Source organism: Pseudophryne corroboree, chromosome 2 (assembly GCF_028390025.1).
Source record: "Pseudophryne corroboree isolate aPseCor3 chromosome 2, aPseCor3.hap2, whole genome shotgun sequence".
Classification (NCBI taxonomy): domain Eukaryota; kingdom Metazoa; phylum Chordata; class Amphibia; order Anura; family Myobatrachidae; genus Pseudophryne; species Pseudophryne corroboree.
The window spans coordinates 540,445,702-540,467,114 of NC_086445.1; the positions used below are offsets into that span (position 1 = coordinate 540,445,702).

The window sequence follows — 21,413 nt, forward strand, 5'->3', positions numbered from 1 at the left end:
TTAATGGAGCCTAATTTCAGGCCCATAGTCACTCCTGTTTGTAGGAAATGCAGAAATCGACCTAGTTGAAATTCCTCTGTTGGGGCCTTTTCGGCCTCACACCAAGCAACATATTTCCGCCATATGCGGTGATAATGCTTTGCAGTTACACCTTTCCTGGCTTTAATCAGCGTAGGAATGACTTCCTTCGGAATGCCCTTTTCCTTCAGGATCCGGCGTTCAACCGCCATGCCGTCAAACGCAGCCGCGGTAAGTCTTGGAACAGACAGGGCCCCTGCTGCAGCAGGTCCTGTCTGAGCGGCAGAGGCCATGGGTCCTCTGAGATCATCTCTTGAAGTTCCGGGTACCACGCTCGCCTTGGCCAATCCGGAACCACGAGTATTGTTCTTACTCCTCGTTTTCTTATTATTCTCAGTACCTTTGGTATGAGAGGCAGAGGAGGGAACACATAAACTGACTGGTACACCCACGGTGTCACCAGAGCGTCCACAGCTATCGCCTGAGGGTCCCTTGACCTGGCGCAATATATCTCTCTAGTTTTTTGTTTAGGCGGGACGCCATCATGTCCACTTGTGGACGTTCCCATCGATTTACAATCAGCGTGAAGACTTCTGGATGAAGTCCCCACTCTCCCGGGTGGAGGTCGTGCCTGCTGAGAAAGTCTGCTTCCCAGTTGTCCACTCCCGGAATGAACACTGCTGACAGTGCTAGTACGTGATTTTCCGCCCATCGGAGAATCCTTGTGGCTTCTGCCATTGCCATCCTGCTTCTCGTGCCGCCCTGTCGATTTACATGGGCGACTGCCGTGATGTTGTCTGACTGGATCAGTACCGGCTGGTTTTGAAGCAGAGGCCTTGCCTGACTTAGGGCGTTGTAAATGGCCCTTAGTTCCAGAATATTTATGTGTAGGGAAGTCTCCTGACTCGACCATAGTCCTTGGAAGTTTCTTCCCTGTGTGACTGCCCCCCAGCCCCGAAGGCTGGCATCCGTGGTCACCAGGACCCAGTCCTGTATGCCGAATCTGCGGCCCTCTAGAAGATGGGCCCTCTGCAGCCACCACAGCAGAGACACCCTGGTTCTTGGAGACAGGGTTATCAGGCGATGCATCTGAAGATGCGATCCGGACCACTGGTCCAACAGGTCCCACTGAAAAATTCTGGCATGGAACCTGCCGAAAGGAATTGCTTCGTAAGAAGCCACCATCTTTCCCAGGACCCGCGTGCAGTGATGCACCGATACCTGTTTCGGTTTCAGGAGGTCTCTGACTAGAGATGACAGCTCCTTGGCTTTCTCCTCCGGGAGAAACACTTTTTTCTGGACTGTGTCCAGGATCATACCCAGGAACAGTAGACGTGTCGTCGGAACCAGCTGTGATTTTGGAATATTCAGAATCCAACCGTGCTGGTGTAGCACCTCCTGAGATAGTGCTACTCCCACCAACAACTGCTCCTTGGACCTCGCCTTTATTAGGAGATCGTCCAAGTACGGGATAATTAAAACTCCCTTTCTTTGAAGGAGTATCATCATTTCCGCCATTACTTTGGTAAACACCCTCTGTGCCGTGGAGAGTCCGAACGGCAGCGTCTGGAATTGGTAATGGCAATCCTGTACCACAAATCTGAGGTACTCCTGGTGAGGATAGTAAATGGGGACATGCAGGTAAGCATCCTTGATGTCCAGGGATACCATGTAATCCCCCTCGTCCAGGCTTGCAATAACCGCCCTGAGCGATTCCATCTTGAACTTGAATTTTTTTATGTAAGTGTTCAAGGATTTCAAATTTAAAATGGGTCTCACCGAACCGTCCGGTTTCGGTACCACAAACAGTGTGGAATAGTAACCCCGTCCTTGTTGAAGTAGGGGCACCTTGACTATCACCTGCTGGGAATACAGCTTGTGAATTGCCTCTAGCACAGCCTCCCTGCCTGAGGGAGTTGTCGGTAAGGCAGATTTTAGGAACCGGTGGGGTGGAGACGCCTCGAATTCCAGTTTGTACCCTTGAGATACTATTTGCAGGATCCAGGGATCCACCTGTGAGCGAGCCCACTGATCGCTGAAATTTTTGAGGCGGCCCCCCACCGTACCTGGCTCCGTCTGTGGAGCCCCACCGTCATGCGGCGGACTTGGAAGAAGCGGGGGAGGACTTTTGCTCCTGGGAACCTGCTGTTTGTTGCAGCCTTTTTCCCCTACCTCTGCCTCTGGACAGAAAGGACCCGCCTTTTCCACGCCTGTTTTTCTGAGTCCGAAAGGACTGTACTTGATAAAACGGCGCCTTTTTAGGCTGTGAGGGAACATGGGGTAAAAATGCTGACTTCCCAGCAGTTGCTGTGGAAACTAGGTCCGAGAGACCATCCCCGAATAACTCCTCACCCTTATAAGACAAAACTTCCATGTGCCTTTTTGAATCTGCATCCCCTGTCCACTGGCAAGTCCATAAGCCTCTCCTAGCAGAAATGGACAGTGCACTTATTTTAGATGCCAGCCGGCAGATCTCCCTCTGTGCATCTCTCATGTATAAGACTGAGTCTTTAATATGCTCTATGGTTAGCAGAATAGTGTCCCTGTCTAGGGTGTCAATATTTTCTGACAGGGAATCTGACCACGCAGCGGCAGCACTGCACATCCACGCTGACGCAATAGCAGGTCTAAAGGCCCCCATCCACTAGTCCGATTTGGACAGTTTTCTTCAGATTTCGACGCATCTGACCGTCAAATCTGAAGAAAAATGTCACATCGGATGGCTCTTCCGATCCGATGCGCACTCCCGTGTCAGATTTGTCTGAACTACAAATCTCTGAGGCTGCCCCAACTATTTATCGGAATCTGAAGAAATCAGGTGCACATCGGATTGTTTTTTTTTCTTCAGATGTATCTGATCAGATTCATCTGAAGCGTCACTTGACTGGCATCTCCCTGGCCACTCCCACCCACCAAGAGGGGGAACAGCGGCAGCAGCAGCATCAGATCAATCGCATGTAGCATGTGTGCATCAGATATATCTGATGCGATCTGACACATGATAGATCGCATCAGATACATCTGAAGTGAATGTAGTGAAAATTAAGCCCAGGGTCAGATCCGATTCCCGGGAAGCTCCCGGGAGAGCTCAAGAGAAATCTGATGAGATCTGCAGTTCAGACAAGTCTGAGTAGTGGATGGCCACCTTTAGTATAATGCCTGAGTGTGTATATACAGACTTCAGGATAGCCTCCTGCTTTCTATCAGCAGGCTCCTTGAGGGCGGCCGTATCCGGAGACGGTAGTGCCACCTTTTTAGACAAACGTGTGAGCGCTTTATCCACCCTAGGTGGTGTTTCCCAACGTGACCTATCCTCTGGCGGGAAAGGGAACGCCATAAGTAACTTCTTAGAGATTACCAATCTTTTATCAGGGAAAGCCCACGCTTCTTCACACACTTCATTTAATTCTTCTGATGGGGGAAAGACTATGGGTAGTTTTTTCTCCCCAAACATAATACCCTTTTTAGTGGTACCTGGGTTTATATCAGAAATGTGTAACACCTCTTTCATTGCTTCAATCATGCAACAAATGGCCTTAGTGGACATTAGACTAGACTCATCGTCATCGACACTGGTGTCAGTATCCGTGTCGACATCCGCGTCTGCCATCTGAGGTAGCGGGCGTTTTAGAGCCCCCGATGGCCTTTGAGACGCCTGGACAGGCACGAGCTGAGAAGCCGGCTGTCCCGCATTTGGCATGTCGTCAAATTTTTTGTGTAAGGAGTCGACGCGTGCACGCAATTCCTTCCATAAGTCCATCCACTCAGGTGTCTGCCCCGCAGGGGGTGACATCCCTTCTATATGCAACTGCTCCGCCTCCACCTCATTATCCTCATCAAACATGTCGACACAGCCGTACCGACACACCGCACACACACAGGGAATGCTCTAACAGAGGACAGGACCCACAAAAGCCCTTTGGGGAGACAGAGTGAGAGTATGCCAGCACACACCAGAGCGCTATATAATGCAGGGACAACTGAATTATGTCCCCTATAGCTGCTGTTATATATACTGCGCCCAAATTTAGTGCCCCCCCTCTCTTTTTTACCCTTTTCTGTAGTGTAGACTGCAGGAGGGAGCTTCCTTCCAGCGGAGCGGTGAGGGAGAAATGGCGCCAGTGTGCTGAAGGAGATAGCTCCGCCCCTTTTTCGTGGACTATTCTCCCGCTTTTTTCTGGATTCTGGTTATATATTGTGGTATTTTTGCCAGCCAAGGTCTTTTTATTGCTGCTCAGGGCGCCCCCCCCTAGCGCCCTGCACCCTCAGTGACCGGAGTGTGAAGTGTGTATGAGGAGCAATGGCGCACAGCTGCAGTGCTGTGCGCTACCTTGGTGAAGACTGATGTCTTCTGCCGCCGATTTTCCGGACCTCTTCTTGCTTCTGGCTCTGTAAGGGGGGCGGCGGCGCGACTCCGGGACCGAACACCAAGGCCAGTTCCATGCGGTCGGTCCCTCTGGAGCTAATGGTGTCCAGTAGCCTAAGAAGCCCAAGCTAGCTGCAAGCAGGTAGGTTCGCTTCTTCTCCCCTTAGTCCCTCGCTGCAGTGAGCCTGTTGCCAGCAGGTCTCACTGTAAAATAAAAAACCTAAATATATACTTTCTTTCTAGAAGCTCAGGAGAGCCCCTAGTGTGCATCCAACCTCGGCCGGGCACAAAATCTAACTGAGGCTTGGAGGAGGGTCATAGTGGGAGGAGCCAGTGCACACCAGGTGACCTAAAGCTTTCTTTAATTGTGCCCAGTCTCCTGCGGAGCCGTTATTCCCCATGGTCCTTACGGAGTTCCCAGCATCCACTAGGACGTCAGAGAAATAATATATATATATATATATATATATATATATATATATATATATATATTATATATATATATATATATATATACACACATACATACATACATACATATACACACACACACACACACACACACACACATATATATATACACACACACATACATATACACACACACACACAGAACATCTGTACATAGACATACACACACATACTGTACACAGCATACATGCATACACAGTTTACATGCACACATCATACACACACACACAGTATACATACATACTAACACAGTATACATGCAAACATACACATACATAGTATGCATGCACACAGCATACACACACACACACACACACACACACACACACACACACACACACACTGTACATACATAGTATACATGCACACAGCATACATACACACACACACACACACACACACAATACATGCACACAGCATACTGTACATACACAGTATACATGCACACACAGTACACATGCATACAGCATATATACACATACCTCCCAACATGACCCTCTCCAGGAGGGACAGAATGCTCTGCTTCTGGACTTTTCTCTTCATTTATAATTGCTGGCACCTGTTTTGAACAGGGTAATGGATAAGAAAGGTGTTTCAGCACAGGTGATGGTAATTATAAATGAAGAGGGAAGTCCAGGAGTAGAGCATTCTGTCCCTCCTGGAGAGGGTCATGTTGGGAGGTATGTATACATAGTTACACAAACACACACTACACATACATTATTACACACACACTAAACATTTACATAACAATACACACACCCATTGACAGTAAACAAAACCCCCTCCTCACCTTATACTACTCACAAACTACAGTGGGAGCCAGAGCCAAAGACAGCAGCCACTGCCTCACGTAGCTCTGTCTCATGGCCCCTTGAACTGCCTGAGAGGAGCTGCGCTTCCGCTGCAGCTCCCCCTACAGGCAGGCAGCAGCCAGGTTCTCACTGTCACTCGGACAATGTAAGGAGGAGGGAGATGCTTTATAAGCTTCTCCTCGTTTAAAAAAATAAAAACGGATGGCAACACTGATGGATCGGAGGGCAGGGGGGTTTCTAGGTACTCGGAAACCCCCCCTGCGTGCGCGTATGGATAATAATAATAATAATAATAATAATAATAGTTAGTTACCACTCCAGTCTGTGGCGCCTGTGTCCTCCAGCACCAGCATGCACCAGAATATGAGCCAATGGGTGGTACTCATGTGACCGCCGGTCAGCTGACCGACAGTCACATGACCTCCTCCGTGAGCCCGACGGCTCACTATCCCGATGGTCGGCATGCCGACCAACAGGGACTATTTCCACTCGTGGGTGTCCACGACACCCATAGAGCGGGAATAGAACCCGTGGCGACCGCAGGTCGCCACCGAGCCGTGGCGAGCGCAGCGTGGCGAGCGCAGCGAGCCCGCAAGGGGCTTGCTGCACTCGCCCCTCCCCGCCGGGATCCCGGCGTCGGTATGCTGCCGGGATCCCGGCGTCGGTAAGGTGACCGGCGGTCAGGAGACCGCCGGTCACCAGTACTACACCCGAGCCAATAGCAGTGGTGCATTGTGGATTCCAGGAGGTGTGGACACAAGGGACTCATTTGTAATCATGAGGGGAGGGGTCTCCCGCTCTCTTCATACTGTGTTACCCCCCCTCCTCTCTGTGTTCTGTCCCAGTCTTGTGTCTCTCCCCCCAGTGTTCTGTCAAAGTCACCGTATCACCCCCCATGTCCTGTCACTATGTCACCCCCCCTGTCTTATCACTGTGTCACCACCCATGTCCTGTCACTGTGTCAGAACCCCTGTCTATGTTCTGTCACTGTCACCCCCCTGTGTCCTGTCACTGTGTTACCCCCCTGTGTTCTGTCACTGTGTTAGCCCCCATGTTCTGTCACTGTGTCACACCCCTGTGTCCTGTCACTGTGTTACCCCCCATGTCCTGTCACTGTGTCACAACTCCTCTCTGTGTTCTGTCACTGTCACCACCCCATGTCCTGTCACTGTGTCACCCCCATGTTCTGTCACTGTGTTACCCCCCATGTCCTGTTACTGTGTCACCCCCGTGTCCTGTCACTGTGTCACCCCCCATGTCCTGTCACTGTGTCACCCCATGTCCTGTCACTGTGTCACAACCCCTCTCTGTGTTCTGTCACTGTAACCCCCTCTGTGTCCTGTCACTGTGTCACCCCCCCATATTCTATCACAGTTTCACCCCCCTGTGCCCTGTCACTGTGTCACCCCCTGTGTCCTGTCACTGTGTCACCCCCTCTGTGTTCTGTCACTGTGTCACCAAACCTCAGTGTTCTTCCCAGCTAGTGTGTCACTGTCACCACCTCTGTGTTGTGTCACCCCCATGTCTTGCCACTATGTCACAACCCCATGTGTGTGTTATTCCCATCCATTGTCTCACCCCCGTGTTGTGTCACTGTCACACACCTCTGTGTTCTTCTTTCACTGAGTCAACTCCCCCGTGTTCTGTCCCTGCCGCTGTGTCAACCCCCTTGGTTTTTTGTCCCAGTCACTGTGTCTCCCCCTATATTCTGTCCCAGCTGTTGTGTCAACCCCCCTGTTTCTCTAACGTCCTAGTGGATGCTGGGGACTCCGTCAGGACCATGGGGGATAGCGGGCTCCGCAGGAGACAGGGCACATCTAAAAAAGCTTTTAGGTCACATGGTGCGTACTGGCTCCTCCCCCTATGACCCTCCTCCAAGCCTCAGTTAGGTTTTTGTGCCCGTCTGAGAGGGTGCAATCTAGGTGGCTCTCTTAAAGAGCTGTTTAGAAAAGTTTTTTTAGGTTTCAATCTCGGTGATTCCTGCTGGCAACAGGATCACTGCATCGAGGGACTTAGGGGAGAGATTTCCAACTCACCTGCGTGCAGGATGGATTGGAGTCTTAGGCTACTGGACACTTAGCTCCAGAGGGAGTCGGAACACAGGTCAGCCTGGGGTTCGTCCCGGAGCCGCGCCGCCGATCCCCCTTACAGACGCTGAAGAGACGGCAGAACGGAGGTCCGGAAAACAGGCGGCAGAAGACTTCACAGTCTTCATGAAGGTAGCGCACAGCACTGCAGCTGTGCGCCATTGTTGTCACACGGCTCACTGACTCAGTCACGGAGGGTGCAGGGCGCTGCTGGGGGCGCCCTGGGCAGCAATATAATTACCTTTAGTGGCAAAAGAAATACATCACATATACCCATTAAGGCTATATGTATGTATTTTGACCCAGGCCAGTTTCTTAAAAACCGGGAGAAAAATCCCGCCGAAAAAGGGGCGGAGCTTATTCTCCTCAGCACTCAGCGCCATTTTCCTGCTCAGCTCCGCTGGTGAGGAAGGCTCCCAGGACTCTCCCCTGCACTACAGAAACAGGGTAACAAAGAGAAGGGGGGCATAAATTGGCGATATTTATATATTAAGAGCGCATATATAGTAAACAACACCTTCTAGGGTTGTTTTTATACATTATAGCGCTTTTGGTGTGTGCTGGCAAACTCTCCCTCTGTCTCCCCAAAGGGCTAAGGGGTCCTGTCTTCGATTAGAGCATTCCCTGTGTGGCTGCTGTGTGTCGGTACGTGTGTGTCGACATGTATGAGGACGATGTTGGTGTGGAGGCAGAGCAATTGCCGATGATGGTAATGTCACCCCCTAGGGAGTCGACACCGGAATGGATGGCTTTAGTTATGGAATTACGTGATAATGTCAGCACACTGCAAAAGTCAGTTGACGAAATAAGACACCCGGCAAACCAGTTAGTACCGGTTCAGGCGTCTCAGACACCGTCAGGGGCTGTAAAACGTCCTTTACCTCAGTCAGTCGACACGGGTACCGACACAGATGAATCTAGTGTCGACGGTGAAGAAACAAACGTATTTTCCAATAGGGCCACACGTTATATGATCACGGCAATGAAGGAGGCGTTACAGATCTCTGATACTGCTGGTACCTCAAAAAGGGGTATTATGTGGGGGGTGAAAAAACTACCTGTATTTTTCCCAGAATCAGAGGAATTGAATGATGTGTGTGATGAAGCGTGGGTTACCCCCGATAGAAAAGTGCTAATTTCAAAGAAGTTGTTGGCATTATACCCTTTCCCACCAGAGGTTAGGGCGCGCTGGGAAACACCCCCTAAGGTGGATAAGGCGCTCACACGTTTATCAAAGCAAGTGGCGTTGCCGTCTCCTGATACGGCCGCCCTCAAGGATCCAGCAGATAGGAGGCTGGAAACTACACTGAAGAGTATATACACACATACGGGTGTTATACTGCGACCGGCAATAGCCTCAGCCTGGATGTGCAGTGCTGGGGTAGTGTGGTTGGATTCTCTGACTGAAAATATTGAGACCCTGGATAGGGACAGTATTTTATTGACTCTAGAGCAATTAAAGGATGCTTTTCTTTATATGCGAGATGCTCAGAGGGATGTTTGTACTCTAGCATCAAGAGTAAGCGTGATGTCCATATCTGCTAGAAGAAGTTTATGGACGCGACAGTGGTCAGGTGATGCGGATTCCAAGAGGCATATGGAAGTATTGCCATATAAAGGAGAGGAATTGTTTGGGGTCGGTCTTTCGGACCTGGTGACCACGGCAACTGCCGGCAAATCCACCTTTTTACCTCAGACTCCGTCGCAACAGAAAAAGACACCGTCTTTTCAGCCGCAGTCCTTTCGCTCCTATAAAAAGCGACCAAAAGGACAGTCTTATCTGCCGAGAGGCAGAGGAAAGGGTAAGAAAGGGCAGCACGCAGCCCCTGCCCAGGAACAGAAGCCCGCCCCGGCTTCTACAAAGCCATCAGCATGACGCTGGGGCTTTACAAGCGGACCCAGGAACGGTGGGGGGTCGACTCAAGATTTTCAGCAATCAATGGGCTCACTCACAAGTGGACCCGTGGGTCCTGCAGATAATATCTCAGGGTTACATGCTGGAGTTCGAAAGGTTTCCCCCTCGCCGGTTCCTAAAGTCTGCTTTACCAACGTCTCCCTCAGAAAGGACGTCGGTTTTGGAAGCCATTCACAAGCTGTATTCTCAGCAGGTGATAGTCAAGGTACCCCTCCTACAACAAGGAAAGGGGTATTGTTCCACACTATTTGTGGTACCGAAGCCGGACGGTTCGGTAAGACCTATTCTAAATCTGAAATCCTTGAACCTGTACATACAGAAATTCAAGTTCAAGATGGAGTCACTCAGAGCAGTGATAGCGAATCTGGAAGAAGGGGACTTCATGGTGTCCCTGGACATAAAGGATGCTTATCTGCATGTCCCAATTTACCCCTCACACCAAGGGTATCTCAGGTTCGTGATACAAGACTGTCATTATCAGTTTCAGACGCTGCCGTTTGGTTTGTCCACGGCCCCTCGGGTCTTTACCAAGGTAATGACCGAAATGATGGTTCTTCTACGAAGAAAAGGCGTATTAATTATCCCTTACTTGGACGATCTCCTGATAAGGGCAAAGTCCAGAGAACAGCTGGAAGTCGGTGTAGCACTAACCCAGGTAGTGCTTCAGCAACACGGGTGGATTCTGAATCTTCCGAAATCTCAATTGACCCCGACAACTCGTCTGCTGTTCCTGGGAATGATTCTGGACACGGTTCAGAAAAAGGTGTTTCTCCCGGAGGAGAAAGCAAGGGAGTTATCCGAACTTGTCAGGAACCTCCTAAAACCAGGAACGGTGTCAGTACATCAATGCACAAGAGTCCTGGGAAAGATGGTGGCTTCATACGAAGCGATTCCATTCGGCAGATTCCATGCACGGACTTTTCAGTGGGATCTGCTGGACAAATGGTCCGGATCGCATCTGCACATGCATCAGCGGATAGCACTGTCACCGAGAACAAGGTTGTCTCTCCTGTGGTGGCTGCAGACTGCCCATCTGTTAGTGGGCCGCAGATTCGGCATACAGGACTGGGTCCTGGTGACTACGGATGCCAGCCTACGAGGTTGGGGAGCAGTCACAAAGGGAAGAAACTTCCAGGGCGTGTGGTCAAACCTGGAGACGTCTCTTCACATAAATATACTGGAGCTAAGAGCGATCTACAATGCTCTAAGTCTGGCAAAACCGCTGCTTCAGGGTCAGCCGGTGTTGATCCAGTCCGACAACATCACGGCAGTAGCACACGTAAACCGACAAGGCGGCACGAGAAGCAGGAGTGCAATGGCAGAAGCTGCAAGGATTCTGCGCTGGGCGGAGAATCATGTCATAGCACTGTCAGCAGTGTTCATCCCGGGAGTGGACAACTGGGAAGCAGATTTCCTCAGCAGACACGACCTTCACCCGGGAGAGTGGGGACTTCATACAGAAGTTTTCCACATGATTGTGAACCGTTGGGAAAAACCAAAGGTAGACATGATGGCGTCTCGCCTCAACAAAAAATTGGACAGGTATTGCGCCAGGTCAAGAGACCCTCAGGCAATAGCTGTGGACGCTCTGGTAACACCGTGGGTGTACCAGTCAGTGTATGTGTTCCCTCCTCTGCCTCTCATACCAAAGGTACTGAGAATTATACGGAAAAGAGGAGTAAGAACGATACTGGTGGCTCCGGACTGGCCAAGGAGAACTTGGTATCCGGAACTTCAAGAGATGCTCACGGAGGATCCGTGGCCTCTACCTCTAAGAAGGGATCTGCTTCAGCAGGGACCTTGTATGTTCCAAGACTTACCGCGTCTGCGTTTGACGGCATGGCGGTTGAACGCCGGATTCTAAAAGAAAAGGGCATTCCAGAGGAAGTTATTCCTACCTTGATTAAGGCTAGAAAGGAAGTGACTGTACAACATTATCACCGCATTTGGCGAAAATATGTTGCGTGGTGTGAGGCCAAGAAGGCTCCAACGGAAGAATTTCAATTGGGTCGATTCTTACATTTCCTGCAAGCAGGATTGTCTATGGGCCTAAAATTGGGGTCCATTAAAGTTCAAATTTCGGCCTTATCAATTTTCTTCCAGAAGGAATTGGCGTCAGTGCCTGAAGTACAAACTTTTGTCAAAGGTGTACTACATATACAACCCCCAATAGTGCCTCCAGTGGCACCGTGGGATTTGAACGTGGTTCTAAATTTTCTCAAATCTCATTGGTTTGAGCCGTTAAAATCGGTAGAATTAAAATACCTTACATGGAAGGTAACCATGCTGTTGGCCCTGGCTTCTGCCAGGAGAGTTTCAGAGTTGGCAGCTTTGTCATACAAGAGCCCATATCTGATATTCCATTCGGACAGGGCAGAATTGAGGACACGTCCTCAATTTCTCCCTAAGGTGGTTTTCGGCATTTCACTTAAACCAGCCTATTGTGGTGCCTGCGGCTACTAGCGACTTGGAGGACTCCAAGTTACTGGACGTTGTCAGAGCATTAAAAATATATATTTCAAGGACAGCTGGAGTCAGAAAAACTGACTCGTTGTTTACATTGTATGCACCCAACAAGATGGGTGCTCCTGCGTCTAAACAGACGATTGCACGTTGGATCTGTAGCACAATCCAACTTGCACATTCTGTGGCAGGCGTGCCACAGCCTAAATCTGTAAAGGCCCACTCCACAAGGAAGGTGGGCTCATCTTGGGCGGCTGCCCGAGGGGTCTCGGCATTACAACTTTGCCGAGCAGCTACGTGGTCAGGGGAGAACACGTTTGTAAAATTTTACAAATTTGATACTCTGGCTACAGAGGACCTGGAGTTTTCTCATTCGGTGCTGCAGAGTCATCCGCACTCTCCCGCCCGTTTGGGAGCTTTGGTATAATCCCCATGGTCCTGACGGAGTCCCCAGCATCCACTAGGACGTTAGAGAAAATAAGAATTTACTTACCGATAATTCTATTTCTCATAGTCCGTAGTGGATGCTGGGCGCCCATCCCAAGTGCGGATTGTCTGCAATGCTTGTACATAGTTATTGTTACAAAATCGGGTTATTACTGTTGTTGTGAGCCATCTTTTCAGAGGCTACTTCGTTTTGTTATCATACTGTTAACTGGGTTCAGATCACAAGTTGTACGGTGTGATTGGTGTGGCTGGTATGAGTCTTACCCGGGATTCAAGATCCTTCCTTATTGTGTACGCTCGTCCGGGCACAGTACCTAACTGAGGCTTGGAGGAGGGTCATAGGGGGAGGAGCCAGTACGCACCATGTGACCTAAAAGCTTTTTTAGATGTGCCCTGTCTCCTGCGGAGCCCGCTATCCCCCATGGTCCTGACGGAGTCCCCAGCATCCACTACGGACTATGAGAAATAGAATTATCGGTAAGTAAATTCTTATTTTTCTGTCCCAGTCACTGTGTCAACCCCCTCTGTGTTCTTTTCCAGACAGTGTGCGGCACCCCCCCCCCCCCCCCCCCCCCCCCCCCCGTGTTTGGTCCCAGTTACTGTGTTACCCCCCACCATGTCTATGATCTGTCCCAGTCACTGTGTCTGCCCAAATCCTCCCTGCAGAAAATACAACCCCCCACTCGCACACACACCATTTCACACGTAACACTATTCACATCAGTAAAGATAGGCTGCATTTACACACAGACACAAATGGGATTTGGACACAAACCTATATAAATGACTATTGTGTAACCAATGTCACTATGGCAGGTTTGTTATTATATATAGCTGTGTGTATATACAGTTAGCATAATGGTGACAACATGAGAAATCAGACAGAAAACACAAATCTTACTCTTCCGTAGCTGCCCCGGCCGAGCTCTTGGTGGTAAATGAACTGCCCGATGGATAATGGGGTTCTGCAGCCGGGGCCGGCTGAGGAGACTCCGCTGCCTCCTATTGGGGTAATAAAGGAAGAGGTTATACATTTACTCTTTATATAAATGATGAGTCAGACAGCGGATATTATACAAATCAGTATTCAGCTGCTGCATCGGGGCCTATGGCATCTTGTATTTTAAGGCTCATAGTAAAGGATATTTAAACCAAATACAAGTTATTTTTGTTTTCTAAAAGTGCCACACATATAATTTCCACACATTTACATGTGTTATTACAGGTTGAGTCTCCCTTATCCAAAATGCTTGGGACCAGAAGTATTTTGGATATCGGATTTTTCCGTATTTTGGAATAATTGCATACCATAATGAGATATCATGGTGATGGGACCTAAATCTAAGCACAGAATAGATTAATGTTTCATATACACCTTATACACACAGTCTGAATGTAATTTTAGCCAATATTTTTAATAACTTTGTGCATTAAACAAAGTGTGTGTACATTCACAGAGTTCATTTATGTTTCATATACACCTTATACACACAGCCTGGAGGTCATTTAATACAATATTTGTAATAACTTTGTGTATTAAACAAAGTTTGTGTACATTGAGCCATCAGAAAACAAAGGTTTCACTATTTCACTCTCACTCAAAAAATTCTGTATTTCGGAATATTCTGTATTTCGGAATATTTGGATATGGGATACTCAACCTGTAGTTCTTTTATTTTATTAAATACAATTTGTATTTTAGTTTTAGTGCAGCTACAGACACCTTTACATCATTTAAAACAAAACTCCCCAATTCACAGTCACTTACAGCAACATATTGTCACTGTGATGTGTAACACGCGCCCAATTCCTAACAACTATTAGGGTGTATTATACATACAGGGCTCTATGGGGTTTATAACACAGCTCAGTCACTCAGCACAGTCTCTTACTCCATATTGTTCACTGATTTTTCTGGTGTAGACATATCTTAATTATTACAGGTGACTATTATATCCTCTGCGGTTATATATCCTGTCTGGGTTTTTTTCATTCAGTGTATAACAGGAAAAGCCTGCTTCATCTACCTGAGAGATACAAGTTATATTCCACTATATACTATAAATCATGGGTCTTCAACCTGCGGCCCTCCAGCTGGTGTGGAACTACACATCCCAGCATGCCCTGCTTCAGTTTTCGCATACCTTAATAGCAAAACTGTGGCAGGGCATGCTGGGATGTGTAGTTTCACAGCAGCTGGAGGGCCACAGGTTGTAGACCCATGCTAGTATAAAAACAAAGATGTAGGGGGTGGTTCAAACTGGCGCTGTGCAGCTCAGATGTAACAGATTTCGAATTAAATGTCACCACATTTAAATAAACAGACAAAACACAAGAAATTTGAAATACTGTCGTACACCACAAGCGCTAAGGTAAGTAGAATATCACCATAACATCCCTTTTGAGTTGCATGGAAGGTTCTTAGGTCGAAATTGTGTCTCCAGTTCTAATCAATTGTATGTAAGGTCTCCAAACATAGTTGACATGAAAGACAGGATAACAGAAAACAACCAATGTGTGGTAAATGTTGTCAACACTTAAGCAATAGAAAAAGAAATCAGACTCCTCTATAAAACTAAGGTGGATCCAAAGCGTACCCCACTCACACTCTAAAGAGGAGGCATTAATCGCATCACGGTTTCTTTATGTGGTTAACCTTTCAATTTCTTATAACACCCAGTGTGATGACTAGGGAATTCAGCCCAACACCTCAATCGTTTGTTGTGGATTCCCAATGGAGGCAGATGATGCGTACCCCAACACTCACACTCAAACGGTTGATGTAAAACACATAAAGGTATCTTTCTCTCCTAGGGGATAATAGTAGTCTGTAATGGCGTACCACAACTCACAGTTTGGACTGCTGTACACCTCCTATCAAGGTATCTTTAGGTCCTGGACAGGGATTTCAGTTTGTGGTTTTAGCTTTGTTCATGGAAACTCCCAATGTGTGAGGGGACGGCGGGCTGGGGGAATGGGGGAGGTTGCTCACCTCCGTCTCCCCCGGACAGGCAGCGATGGGACCCAGGGAGAGGCGGCGTGGCGGCGGGGTTCCGGCACGGAGGGGCTTGCATCCGCTGGGATTCAAGCCCCTCCAATCGCGGCGCGGCGAGGCAAGTGTGGCGCCGGGCGGGAGCCAATCAGGACTCGCGCCCGGTCAGCCAATGGGAGCATGCCACGACGAGCCAATCAGGGCTCGTCGCGTCATAGCACCGCCCCCTCCCAGCGTCTTATAACAGACGCTGCGGAGCGGGAGCAGTCAGTCGGCGCCGGACCCGGAGCAGTGAAGAGCTCCCAACGAGAAGAAGAAGCGGCCGAGGAAGAGAAGAAGAAGCGGCGGCGGCGGCCGAAGAAGAGAAGAGGCGGAAGAAGAAGGAAGAGACCGCAGTGGGGAGCAAGAGGCGGCGCCCGAGGAGGAGAAGACGTCGAGGCGGCCAGAGAAGAAGAGCCCGGGAAGCCCACCAGGAGGTCCGGTGGAGAGTGCTGCAGTGTGTGGGAGGCAAAAGAGCTAACGAAGCTCCCCACTGCAGCCTCTCCCTACGGTCCGGTAAGCGGCCTTGTGCCGAGTCTCAATTCCTCCCTAGACCACCGGGTGTTCAGGCATTAGGCCCGTGGGCACATACGGGCAATAGGCCCGAGCACAGATAGGAGTTTGGGGATCATCTTCTGTCACGGTGGTTTGGGCGTTAGGCCCAAGCCATCTTCTCTGTTGCACCGGTTAGGCGGGCATTAGGCCCGAGCGGCACATCAGGCACTAGGCCTGGGGGATCAATAGAGGGCATTAGGCCCTAGGAAAACCGCTGGTGAAGGAACATAAGGTAACCCCGGGCTTTAGGCCCCGGTTATCCAACTAGCGGCAAGTAGGGCAGGCACTAGGCCTGAGGCTGCAGTCAGGCTCTAGGCCTGTGCCACAGTCAGGAAGAAGGGGACACCGTTTGTCTGCCTCGTGTTAGGCTAGGGAAGGGGGGAGAATACTGGCTGTAGGCCAGGGGGGGGGACACAGGACCCTAATCCTAACCTCTGTTGGGGGTCTTTGTCCCAAGACAGTCGCACCAGGGGAGGCGTTCCTTGTACAGGCTGAGCCCCGCCCTTTGGATACTCCGGCGAGTGGGCTGTGCGGCAGCTCGCGCGGGGCCCATTGTAGGTTGGGTACGGAGGGTCGGCTGACCCTCGCATCTTGTACGCGCCATTGGTGCTCGGAAGGGGCTGTGGAGAGACCGTCCGGTTTTGCACGGCCTATACCCGGGTGCCGGAGTGGACGGCGACCTCCGCGGGGAGTTGGGCGTATCCGAGGTTGTCCCACTGGGGCGAGGTAGCGGAACCTGCATCGGACCGGATTGGAAAGGTAACCCTCATTTGCATTGTATTCACACTGTGAACCTGTATTTGCTTGACCTGTTGATTGAAGTTAGGTGGAGTAGCCAACCAAGTTACACTGTTTGTAGTTCGTAGTAGATAGGCTCAGTTCTGTTGTTAGCCATTATTTAGTTCGTAGGGAGGCTGCTGTCATTTTCTCTCCAGGAGCAGAGGTCCGCAACGAGCAAGTTGACAAGAGTACCAGTGTGAGTATTCTCTGTGGGTGTGTGTCCTTGTCCGCGTTGAGCGCCGGTCGCGAGACCCCGCTAGGCCTAGTGGGCTCGCTCCCACCTAGGTGCGCAAGTGCCGAGTAGGTGACATTTTGGGTGGCTGAGGCCCACGGGCCGATGATGACATTCACCTAACCGGTGAACGTCGCGGCCACCCCGGTGTGCCACTTTTTCCCCGGCGTGGACGGAGTGAGCACACAGTGATAGTGTCCCTTGTCTCCTCTAGCCGTCGGTTCCCAGACTGAGCCTCGGGCGGGGGGGCCCTGAAGAGGAATTCTGCTCGGACAAGCCGAGACGGAGTGGCCAGCACGCGAGACACAATTGGAGGTAAGAAGCGGTACACTTGCACGGTCATAGGCATTACACAATACCAGTACCCTTACATTTGGCGTAGTCGGCAGGATCACTGGAGAAGATGGACCAAGCAGACAAGCCGGAGAGCGAAGGTGACGAGTCTCGCGATGAGACGGTTGCCGAGCCTAGTGATAAGCCTCGGGCCAGGTTGCCCATCGGAGCGGCCCTCAACCACCTCGACAAGTTTGACGGGCAGAATATGCCCCTGATGGAGTGGATCGAACAGTTGGAGACCACTATCGACCTCTACCAGATTCCGAAAAGGGTACAGGTGAATTTGGCGTTGAAGGTCCTGACTGGCGACGCCCGGAAGACGGTGAGGGTACGTCCTGAGTGGCTTCGTAAAAGCCTGGCCGACGTCTTCACCATTCTGAAGGGCATATATGGAGAAAAAGCTACCATGACCACGCTGAAGAAGCGTGTTTTCGCACGAATCCAAAGGGAAGACGAGACGATCTCCCAGTTCGCTAATGCGATCCAGGAATACATGAGCGAGATCCAGACGAGGGAGGATGAGGATTTGATGACGGGGGATCCGGATTCCACCTTGAGAGGTATCCTAATAGGTGGATTGAGGAGTAGGTCCCTACGAAACTACCTCCAGGATAAGGTCGATGGGGATGGCAAGCTCACCTTCTTTGAAGTGTTGGGGATGGCGCTGAAGAAAGAAGAAAATGCGGAATTTAGTTCCAGCGCCGTGTCCACATCACAAACCCAACCGGTAGATAGGGTTCGGACGCCGGAGATTAGTCCATTGGAGGGCTGCATCAAGGAATTAACCACCATGCTCCTTCTCGTCCAGGACGAAGTATCCCAGTTAAGACAGAGGGTGGAACGGGCAGAGAGCCGGGACGCCGACCCGGAAAAGAGGGGTTGGGACGACGAGGATCATTACAAAGAAAAAAAACCTCAGAAGAAAAGGGAACCGGAGACTACTGGACGTCGGGGAGGAGAGGTGCGCCCGAGGGGACCCCGTGAGTTGGTGTGCTGGGAATGTGAGGAGCCTGGACATTTCGCTCGGGACTGCCCGGCCCGCCGCCCCGGCAGAGAGGGGCGTAGGAGACCTTTAAACTAAGGTCCCTCGCGGTAGCGGGACAATCCGCGGGGGAGGACGGCGCACGAGTAGATGTCGTCAACTCATCCGACTTGTTCGGTGAGTGTCCCACTGTAGTGGCAAAGTTAGGAGGGAGGGATCAACGTTGTCTTTTGGATACCGGGTCGCAAGTGTCCACCATGTCCGAGAAAAGGTTTAGGGAAGACTATGCCCATCTCACGACAACCAGTGTCGGGAATTGGGTGACACTAGTGGCTGCAAACAATCTTCCCATTCCCGTAAAAGGGGTCGTGTGGATCAAAGTGGAGGTGTATGGGCAATCCCTTGGGAAAAAGGGGTTCGTAGTGGTGAGTGGCGAGGAGTTTCACCATGGGCCGGTGATCCTGGGGATGAACATCCTGCGGAGTCTGGATCAAGTACTCGTGCACGATAAGGGCCCCCGGTACTGGAAGTATCTGGGTGTGCAGAAGCCGGTGCAGCAAGCTTTCCAGAGGGTCGTCCGGCGGAACGAGGAGACCGCCTCCGTAGAAGCCTCGCGTCCCCTAGGCCTGATCAAGACGCGGCATAACCAAAAGGTGAGGATCCCAGCAAGACAAGAGGTGGTCCTAGAAGTACCCGTCCGTTCACAGCAGCGGCTGGAAGGGAGGGAGCTTGTGATAGAACCTTGTTGGTTCAGGCAAGTAGAGGCCGGTTTGCTGTTGGCCAGAGCTGTAGCGGTGGTACGGGATGGTGCCGTACCCCTACGGGTGTGCAACCTGGGGAACTCGCAGATTAAGATCCCGGCCAGGTCAGTGTTGGCCCATCTAGAGGCCATCCCTGAGGGTGGTATCGAACCAGGCCCTAGGGTTACCTTAAGGCCTGATGCCTGTGAGCCATGGACGTTGGCCGTCGCCCTCGAGGAGAAACAGGAGCCCACCGCGGAATGGAACGGGGAAGTGATTCTGGAACAAATGGATGTATCACTGGAGGGCCTTAGTGCAGTAGAGGTAGACCGGGTAAAACAAATGCTGTGGGCGCGACAGAAGTCATTTTCCCGTAACGAGGAAGACTTTGGCCACACGACTGAGATAGAACATGAGATAAACACAGGTGACAGTCTGCCTGCTCGTGAACGCTATCGTCAGATTCCCCCGAAGCTGTACCAGGAGGTCAAGACCATGATCCAACAAATGCTGGCCAACGGCGTCATCAAGGAAAGTAAGAGCCCATGGGCTGCCCCAATTGTGTTGGTAAAGAAGAAAGATGGGACAATTCGATTTTGCGTGGATTACTGGAGATTGAACAGCTGCACCGTCCGGGACGCCTATCCGTTGCCCCGTATCGAGGAGTCACTGGCGGCTCTGGGGAAATCGCGCTTCTTTTCCACGCTGGATCTGGCCAGTGGGTACTGGCAGGTGCCCGTGGCGGGAAAAGACCAGGCGAAGACGGCATTCATTACGCCCATGGGGCTCTTTGACTTCTGTCGAATGCCCTTCGGGCTCTCCAATGCACCGGCCATGTTCCAGCACCTTATGGAGCGCTGCCTCGGGGACTTGAACTTTGAAGCAATTCTCATCTATTTGGATGACATCATAGTGTTTGCCCCCACCCTGGAGGAACACTTGCATAGATTGGAACAAGTGCTTTAACGACTGGAACAATACGGCCTCAAGCTAAAACCCAGGAAGTGCCACCTCTTGAAGTCCAGCTTGGAATACCTGGGTCATGTGGTCTCGGAGGAAGGGGTGCGGCCCACCCCCGACAAAATTGCCGCAGTCCAAGAATGGAGGACCCCGGGCAACGTGACGGAGTTGAGGGCATTTCTTGGGTTGGTGGGCTACTACCGGCGGTTTATTCGGGACTTTGCCAAGATCGCGGGCCCCCTACATGGACTGCTACGAGGTGTTGCCACGGATGTACGGAATCGGGCAGTGGCGTGGGGCCACGCACAGGAGGTCGCTTTCACGGGTCTGAAACAAGCCCTTACCCAGGCCCCAGTACTGGCTTATGCTGACTTTGATAAGCCATTTATATTGTACACCGACGGGAGCCACCAAGGCCTGGGGGCGGTACTCTCCCAGCTACAGGAGGGACAGGAACGAGTTATCGCTTATGGGAGTCGGAGCCTCCGGGAGTCGGAGCGGAATCCCGACAACTACAGCTCGTTCAAGCTAGAATTGCTGGCGGTCGTCTGGGCGGTCACCGAGAAGTTTGCAGAGTACCTGACCGCCGCCGACTTCAAAGTGGTCACGGATAACAACCCCCTGTCACACCTGAATACAGCTAAGTTGGGCGCTCTGGAGCAGCGTTGGGTGGCTCGCTTGGCCAAATTCTCCTTTAAAATTCGATATCGCCCGGGTAAGGCGAATACGAATGCGGATGCCTTGTCCCGCTACCCGGTGGAATTACCTACTGGTCCCACGGATGAAGAGAGGGAGGGGCAGGAGATCCCGGACCTTACCAAAATGATCCCCATCTCGACAGAGCCCAAGGTGACATGCGGAATTCTGCTACGGAAGACCTTGCCGGATTGGGCCATAGAACAAGGGCAGGACAAGGAGGTGCAGTGTGTACGTGGGTGGAAGGAGCGGGATCACTGGCCGTCCTCGTCGGAGAGGCTGCAGCTTAGCCCGTGGGGTAAAAAGCTGATACATCAGTGGGATCGGTTGGCCATGCGAGGAGGGGTGTTGTGCCGGCAAGCTTACCTCGAGCACGAGCTCCGGAAGGTGTGGCAGATCGTTCTCCCTAGAGAGTTAGCCCGTGATCTGGTGACTGAAGCACACGAAGAAGGCGCCCATTTTGGGGCAGAGAAGACACTACAATGGATCCGTCGTCAATATTTCTTCCCCGGCTTGCAG

The 21,413-nt window shown here is 51.0% G+C and overlaps 1 protein-coding gene across 1 annotated transcript in view; it reads right to left on the reverse strand.

Annotated features, from left to right (window-relative positions):
- The window catches only part of LOC135034577 (protein kinase C delta type-like), a 112,724-nt gene that overhangs the window by 78,382 nt on the left and 12,929 nt on the right, over positions 1-21,413 (reverse strand). Inside the window, exon 2 of the mRNA XM_063954271.1 lies at positions 13,484-13,584. Within this exon, the coding sequence (XP_063810341.1) occupies positions 13,484-13,584 (101 nt within the window). The remainder of the gene's footprint in view (positions 1-13,483; positions 13,585-21,413) is intronic.